This window comes from Suricata suricatta, chromosome 2 (assembly GCF_006229205.1).
Source record: "Suricata suricatta isolate VVHF042 chromosome 2, meerkat_22Aug2017_6uvM2_HiC, whole genome shotgun sequence".
Classification (NCBI taxonomy): Eukaryota; Metazoa; Chordata; class Mammalia; order Carnivora; family Herpestidae; genus Suricata; species Suricata suricatta.
Genome location: NC_043701.1, coordinates 152,257,827 through 152,265,769, shown reverse-complemented (window position 1 = coordinate 152,265,769; position 7,943 = coordinate 152,257,827). Strand labels below are relative to the sequence as shown.

Below are 7,943 nucleotides of genomic sequence, written 5' to 3'. Positions count from 1 at the left end.
AGCAGGAGCTATTGATTAGTAAAACAGCTGAGGCACTGGCTACCCATGGCAATGGAATGAAAACTAAACAGAGAGACGTGCTGGACGCTGTGCTGAGTTTTCTTATCAGCACAGTCTTATGTAATCTTTGGAACAATTTCACTATCTCTACTTGAACCATGAGGAATTTGAGGCTGGAACTTGCCGAGATTCATGTAACTTGTAAGTGTCAAACCCAAAGACTATGGCACCTTCAGTTGGTTTTGGTGAGGACGAGGGGCTAGATGTTTCCTTCTTAAATTCAAACCCAAGCTTTCAGTACCTTCCGGGGTGATACTTAGCAAGTATGTCTTTCTCTTTACTCTAGTAAATATTTTAACAATTCCAGTGTTTGACAGTAATTTAAAAGACACAGGGATTTTTTTTTTTTACATTTTACATTGTACATTTTGTACATTTTAATTGACTAGTGGATATAGAAGTTAATAGAAGAGGGCTAGGATGTGGGTTTTATAAAAATAATTTATACTCGACTTAGAAATTTAATTTTATGGTTGTAACTGATGGTCTAAAAACTCCCCAAACTAAACAAAGCAACTGGTTTGGGAGTGTCATTAAATTTACAGGGTGATATTTTAACATTTCGGTTTCCACCTCACTGCCAAAGGACGTCAGAACTCAGTTGAGGGATTTGGATTGAACACTGGCTCTGTGGCTGACTGGCCGCAGGAGTAAAAAAGACCATTTCATATCTGGCTTTAGTTTTCTCTTCCAGGGAGAAAAACTGAAGAATAGATCCAAATACAAAGTGTCTTTTAATTAAATGGCATGCCACCATTCTAAGCGTCTATTATTAATAGATGTGTGCTTTATTAACAACATTTGTTTAGAGAAGTTGGTAATTCCTAGCAGCCTTAGTCCACTCTGTGGTGAATTTTTGCATTTTCCCTAATAAAAAAAAAAATATTTAGCCAACCTCTGATTGCTTTGGCTAAAGGTGAGGGAGAAAATGAGTGGATGCACTAAGCAGTGAACAGTATAAACACTTCGAATATTATATACATTTGGAAGGAGCCACAACTCTCCAGGCTCGGGTTTAACTGTGTACAGACGCCTAAAGACGAGAAAGGCTTCCCCTTCCCTGCAGTCCCGCCGAGCCGGCGCCCAGCGCGGGTGAGGTTTGCTGCTCTCCTCCCTGGCTAGCGCCCGCTGCGTGCTTCCCGGTGCGGCCTCTACGCCCCTCGCCCGGGGTTCGCATTACGGGGCTGGGCCCGGCTGCTGGCCGAGTCCCCGAGCACTCCCCTGCGCGCCTCTGCGGTCACGTTCCCCGGGCGAGGGCTCGCGCCCCAGCCGGGTGCTGGTTGGTCGCGGCGCGGGGCCAGCGGCCCGGTGATTGGCGCGAGGGACCGGTTCACGTGGTCCGGAGCAGATAAGCCGCCACTCCCGCGCCGCCGCCGCAATCGGTTGGAGCTACAGCCCGAACTGTCACCGCTGGGGAGCGGGGTCCGAACTTGTGCAGGCAGCGGAGAGCCGGCTTTCACGATCCGCCGCCGCTTCTCTGCCTAATGAGCTGCACCAGGTAGGTTCACTGCAGACTCCCCGCCCCGGAGCGGAGGGGAGCGCACAGCTACAGGGAGGTTGGGCTGCGTGGTCTTTAGGGCATCACTGCTAACGGACGGAGACCTCGGAGGATGGCTAGCTGGCTGAAGGCTGAGTTGGATCTGGTTCCGATGTGCTCTGTGCTTCTTAGGCAGAGCTCGGTTTGGTAGTAAGCATCCCAAAACAGAAACTCTTAACGTGAGTCAGCTTTAGTTCTGATTCCCTTTTGGATTCCGACTGTTATCTCTTGATCCCGCACGAGAGTCCCAAGCACCGGGGCAGCTTGTGGGAACAGCACCTTGACATTGTTGGTTGGGTAGCTGAGCCTGGGGAGAAAACTGCAGTAAGATGTTTTGCATTCATTCGTCCTTCTCCATCTTTCTCTTCATGGGTTGCCATAGTAAACTCGGCCTTGTGGAGTTTGAGCAAATGATGAGTTTTTAACTCTTGACCAGAACTTAAAATTCCAGGGAAATTGCCAAATCCTAAAAACTGTCTCTCTATAAGTGCAAAAAGTGAAAATACAAAACAAAACCTCAAGACAAAAACCTTCCACAAAACTACTTTAAATAACTCCTCCAGACATAACTCACTTAGCAGAAGACTTCTCTAAAAATCCTGCCTGTTAACTATTATTAGACTCACAAATATAGCTTAGATTTGTTTGTTGTAAGTTTGTAGGCCTTCCAGAAAAATCCCAGAACTAATAAATTCTGTGAATGTTCTTTTATTATCCGTTTTGTGTTAATGACTGTTTGCCTATGTGCTTAGAGCTGCTGTGAAGAGTTACTGAAGCCAGATTGAGGAATGTCCTGTACAGTAGACACAGGCGTCCTATCTGTAAGGAGAGGAGAGGGGGGAATCCATAAGCTTGGCAATACGTATGGAGGACTAAGAGCCAGGAAAAAACTTGATGGGCACTTCTTAATTTAATACTGCTGAGCATAGTTATGTTTAAAATTTTAAATAGCTTTATTATCTTGCTAGTTATAAATATCTGTTGCCAAACACTAGAAAATACCAAAAAAGTACAAAGACGAAAATAGATCACCAATGATCCTACTGCCCAGAGATAAGTAACTCTTTGGTGTATTTCCTATTAAGTTTTTTATAAGTTCATATATATATTAAAAACAGTTCAATTTTTGGTAATCAGCTTTTTCCACTTAAATGTGGATTTGTCTCTCTATATGAAATATAGATGATGTGAATATAGATATGTGATATGCACTTCTTTAAGTGCATGAATTGCTGACTTGCATTTCAGTTGATTATTTGTGAAAAATGAGGAAGAACATGATGAAGTACATAGATAATCCTCTGACTTCATTCTTTCCAGCCTTCTCACTTTCAAAACTGTTCCATGAGAAATTTATTGCTATTTTATTCTTTTCAAGGGGATTACCTGTCCAAAGAAGTGTAATCAATTTAAAAGCAAAATCAGCAGAGCAGCCAGAGGGAGCAGAGTCTGGAACCATGGTTCTGGAACCTCTCTGGTCATTAGAATCACCTGGGAAGCTTTAAGAATCTCTATCCTTCCTGTGGATGGATTCTGCCTCAGTAGCTGTTAAGTCCCAGGAGCTGACATGAAAGAAAAGGAAAGAAAACCAACTCTCTAGGCCATTGTGACTAGACAGGTTTGAGACCCACTGGGTCAGAACAGAGCAAATGGTTCTTAGAGCTGTGTTAGAGATTGTCACGCCCAGCCCTGTTATTTCTCAGATGGGAATACTGAGACCCTCAAGTGTTTTAAGCAGTTAACCCATGGCATTGTAGTCAGTCAAGGGTATGGCCAAACATGGGATGCAAATCTGATCCATCTAATACTGTTTTCTTTTACTACATATGATCGCACATCTCTGATATTTACTGTACTTGTATGATTTAGTCAATATAAAAATAGTACATATATATTTGAGACCAGGGGAAAAGCATTCCAGATCCAGGTGATAATCCCTCTTCTTTCTGTATTCCAGAATGATCCAGGTTTTAGATCCGCGGCCTTTGACAAGTTCAGTCATGCCAGTGGATGTGGCCATGAGGCTCTGCTTGGCTCATTCGCCACCCCTGAAGAGTTTCCTGGGCCCTTATGATGACCTCCAACGAAGAAATTTTGTGAACAAATTAAAGCCTCTGAAACCGTGTCTCAATATAAAACAGGAAGCCAAATCACAGAATGAGTGGAAGCGTTCACACGAGCAAGCCAAGAAGCGGGTTGTGTTTGCTGACTCCAAGGGGCTCTCTCTCACCGCCATTCACGTCTTCTCGGACCTCCCAGAGGAACCAGGGTGGGATCTTCAGTTTGATCTCTTGGACCTTAATGATATCTCCTCTGGCTTAAAACTCCACGAGGAGAAGAATTTGATTTTAGATTTTCCCCAGCCTTCATCTGATTACTTAAGTTTTCGGAACCACTTTCAGAAGAATTTTGTCTGTCTGGAGAACTGCTCTTTGCAGGAGCGAACAGTGGCTGGAACCGTGAAAGTGAAAAACATTAGCTTTGAGAAGAAGGTTCAGATTCGTATCACTTTTGATACCTGGAAAAGCTACACCGATGTGGACTGTGTCTACATGAAAAATGTGTACGGTGGCTCAGACAGTGACACCTTCTCATTTGCCATTGACTTACCCTCCATCATTCCAACTGAGGAGAAAATTGAGTTCTGTATTTCTTACCATGCTAATGGGCAGGTCTTCTGGGACAACAACGAAGGGCAGAATTATAGAATTGTCCATGTGCAATGGAAACCCGATGGAGTGCAGACACAGATGGCGTCTCAGGACTGTGCATTCCACCAGGTGCCCCCCAAGACCGAGTCCGAGTCCTCCATCTTTGGCAGTCCGAGGCTGGCCAGTGGGCTCTTCCCAGAATGGCAGAGCTGGGGGAGAATGGAGAACTTGGCCTCTTACCGGTGATTAAGTAACCTGGTGACTGGCTTTGACCTGGCATATTTCCCATGTAATTCTAGGTCTATATTGCTCAATATTAGGAAGTCTTTGCTACTTTCCTTCAGTAGGTTTAGTTTTGAGCTTCTGAGACCTGGCTACAAAAAGATAGCCACTTGAGAATTTAGTGTTGGGGTCTCTACGATGATACTGCCCAATTTTGCTTTGGAGGATCAAGTAACAGCTTGGAACCCTATTGTAAAACCAATACGGTTCCAATGCCCTCTCTCCTTCCCTCTAAATTCACTAGCTTTCATGTTGGGCAAGGAAAGGTTGAGAAAGGACAGCTGATGGTGATGGGAAGCTGTGTTAATGGTATGAGGAATGTCTAAAAAGTGCGCACAAAGGGCTCTGCAGCTCGTCAGAGGGAGAGCAGAAGGTCTGGTATTTCGCTGTTGGTGAGAAAATGTAAGGTTACTTTGTATTTTTAAGTTGGTTTTACAGTTCTCTCCTAAGGAAATCATTTGTAGAGGCGGAGGAGAGATTCCATCTTATGTCTTCTTGTGGAGAAAAACCAAACAAACGTCAGGGGTGTTGGGTGGTATTGGGGAAAGGTGAATGAATTATAACTCGGGAGAATCAAGATTTTAAATGAAACCTTTCTTTTCAACCATGATTTATGAGAAAGCATGATTTGGGGAAAGTTGAAGCAAATCTGGCTTTGCAGTCCTGTTTGTAAGTGATCTGGTTTGTGATCAAGGCATCATGCTCAGATTCTCAGTCCAAAATGCTGCCTAACCAAAACCCGACACCATCATCAATGGTTAATGCCTTGTGGGGATTCTGTCATGTCAAGGATAGCTCTTTGCAAGTGCCTTGATGAAGCTGGAATATTGTGTTGTTTCCAAATATCTGAAGGGTCATCTGATAACTCTTGAGTGTTTGACTTTATAAGAAGGTCCACTCTGTATACTGGCATCCCTTTTGCAATACTGTTATATCTTTGGGAGTGTAGTCAGTGTACACAACTCACGTCCTTCATATTGAAGGTGACTCATTTTTCTGCCACACTTTTTCAATGTGATGTTGGAAATGAGGACTGACACTGATTCTCAATTCAAGAATCCTGTACCTTGCATATACAAGTAGCAGTGTATTTCTTGCCTATATTTGTCATGTTATTTTAAGTCTTTCTACCACTTTCTTTGAAGTAAAATAATTTTTTTTAATGGATGTGAATTGTTTGGGTGTGTTGTAATGTACTTGTTTGGGGTGTGCATAAATCCATTCTGTAAGACCCTAACAACAGGAGTCCTTGAATGTTTGCTTCTGTCATCCTGCGCATCCATTGAGAGGTATTCAGACAATGCAGTTAATTGTAACACGTGTGATCCGCCATGCTGGAAAAGTACTATTGGAATAGCTCTACTGTGACAGTATTTGAGGTTTGGCTAGTACCCACAATTTTTCTACTCTAAATATTTCACTCTCCTATATAGCTATCCATTGTGAACTCATTTGAAGAATAAAAGTGTTTGATACAAGATCTGAGTATGTTTTCTTTCCCAAAGTCACAGCTTAGTCAAATAAGAAACCATCAACCTAGATTCTCCCGTTTTGTGTAAGAACAACTGAGAAAAGATAGTTCAGATTGGGAATTGGACTCACTTGAGGGTATTCACATGGTTCCAGTCTCCATAGTGAAGTCACTTCCTACCACCTGGTCACTAGGGCTAGGGTCCAGGTGCACTGACTTCAGCCACCGTGACTGTTCCCTTGACTGTCCCCTTTTGTTCTTACTGCTCATCACACACACTCTGCTGGGTCAGAGTTCTCTTGGGGGCTGCTTCTCAGCTTTACAATGGGGGAGGAGATCGTGTGGGAAGAGATGGAGTGGCTTCTACCTCATCAGCCCTGCACCTTCCTGAAGGGGCAAAGCTTGGAGCTGCTCAGAGGGCACAGTGGGCATGGGTTCTGGACTGAGAGGAGAGGCTCCTTGCAGTGAGAGGCAGGAGGTCTATGAAACTTAGCTGTAGTTCTAGTTCATGTGTAAAATCCCAGAAAAGACTTCTGCATGGGCTATCTTAAACTTAAGGTGAAACATATGGCCAACCTATGGAGAAGGTCCAACTATGAAGAACAAATTTTATAGCATCTTTTTCATCAGAAGTCGTAAACTATAGGCCTGCAGGCTGTACCCGGCTGCAGGTGTATTGGTTTGAAGTACAGTGTCTATAACCAGGATCTTAGTCTGGATAGGAAGATATTTCACCTCTAACCTTTGGAAGAGTTTTAGGTTTGTTCTAATACCTAAGAAAGTGCTTCCCAGCACCCTCAAAATTAAACCCTGTACGACATGATCCAGATGAGTATGGCCTTTAAGATGTAAAAAATAAAGTCTAGATTATTCCCCACAAAACTCTTCCACTACAAAACACCTAAAATGATGCAGAGACTTTAAAAATTATATTTTAATATAATATTTTAAAAGCACTGATGAGCTGGGAATAAAGGGTGGACTTAAAGGCTTACTCTGTCCCTTAAATAAAAAGCAAAAGCCGGACTCCAGACAGTAAATATATATGGAAGCTGGCACCTGTCCTGAAGTCACTTTTTAATCCCCTAGTGACCAGCATTAGTTTTTAACATCAATGACAGCTAAGGGGACAGGAATGGAGGTGTCCATTAAGGTGGGAGATGGTCATGGTGAATAGATAGCATGCCTGGGACAAGAAAGGATACAACTTTACCAAGAAAATAACACAACCCTTCTTACAAAGAAATTCAACTAGGAGTGATGCCTATACCGCTGGGTAGAAGGAAAAAACTCCTCTTAAAATTCATAACCACGATCTGGCCTCACATGGATGTGGAATCTGAATTCACATTCCTTGTATTATGAAAACCTCAAATGAAAAATTTATTTAAAATGGCCCCTGGTTGCAGTACCCACAGGTGGTTAGTAGAAGCAACACAAGTACTCTTTGTAAAAGTGTGCCTTTAACCTAAGCCCCAAAGAATTTTCATCAAATATGAGTTTGTAAACAAAGCAATAAAAAGACAGATCTCTGACAAGATGGATGAAAAGTAAGAAAGCTAAAAAAAGGGAATTAAAAATACCATAATTATAGGTAAATCATAAATAATAGTGCATTATGAACAACTTTATGTTAATAACTCTGAAAACTTAAAGTGGAGAATTTCTAAAAAAAATGTGTTGTATCAAAATTATTTCAAGAAGAAATAGAAAACCTGAGTAGTCCTATAAACATTTAAGATTTGTAATTTAAAACTGGTGTCTTAAGAGGGCCTGGATAGCTTAGTTGGTTAAGCATCTGACTTCATCTCAGGTCATGATCTCATAGTTCGTGAGTTCAAGCCCTGCACGGGGCTCTGTGCTGACAGCTCAGAGCCAGGAGCCTGCTTTGGATTCTGCGTCTCCCTCTCTCTCTGCCCCTCCCCTGTTCATGTGTGCATGC

The 7,943-nt window shown here is 42.7% G+C and overlaps 1 protein-coding gene across 1 annotated transcript; it reads left to right on the top strand.

Moving 5' to 3' along the window:
• The first annotated feature begins 1,322 nt into the window (after positions 1-1,322).
• On the top strand, positions 1,323-6,008 carry PPP1R3C (protein phosphatase 1 regulatory subunit 3C). Its single transcript, XM_029932221.1, has 2 exons — positions 1,323-1,558; positions 3,555-6,008. Exons 1-2 carry the CDS (start codon positions 1,545-1,547, stop codon positions 4,492-4,494), a joined length of 954 nt encoding a protein of 317 aa, XP_029788081.1. The 5' UTR covers positions 1,323-1,544; the 3' UTR covers positions 4,495-6,008.
• The last annotated feature ends 1,935 nt before the right edge of the window (positions 6,009-7,943 follow it).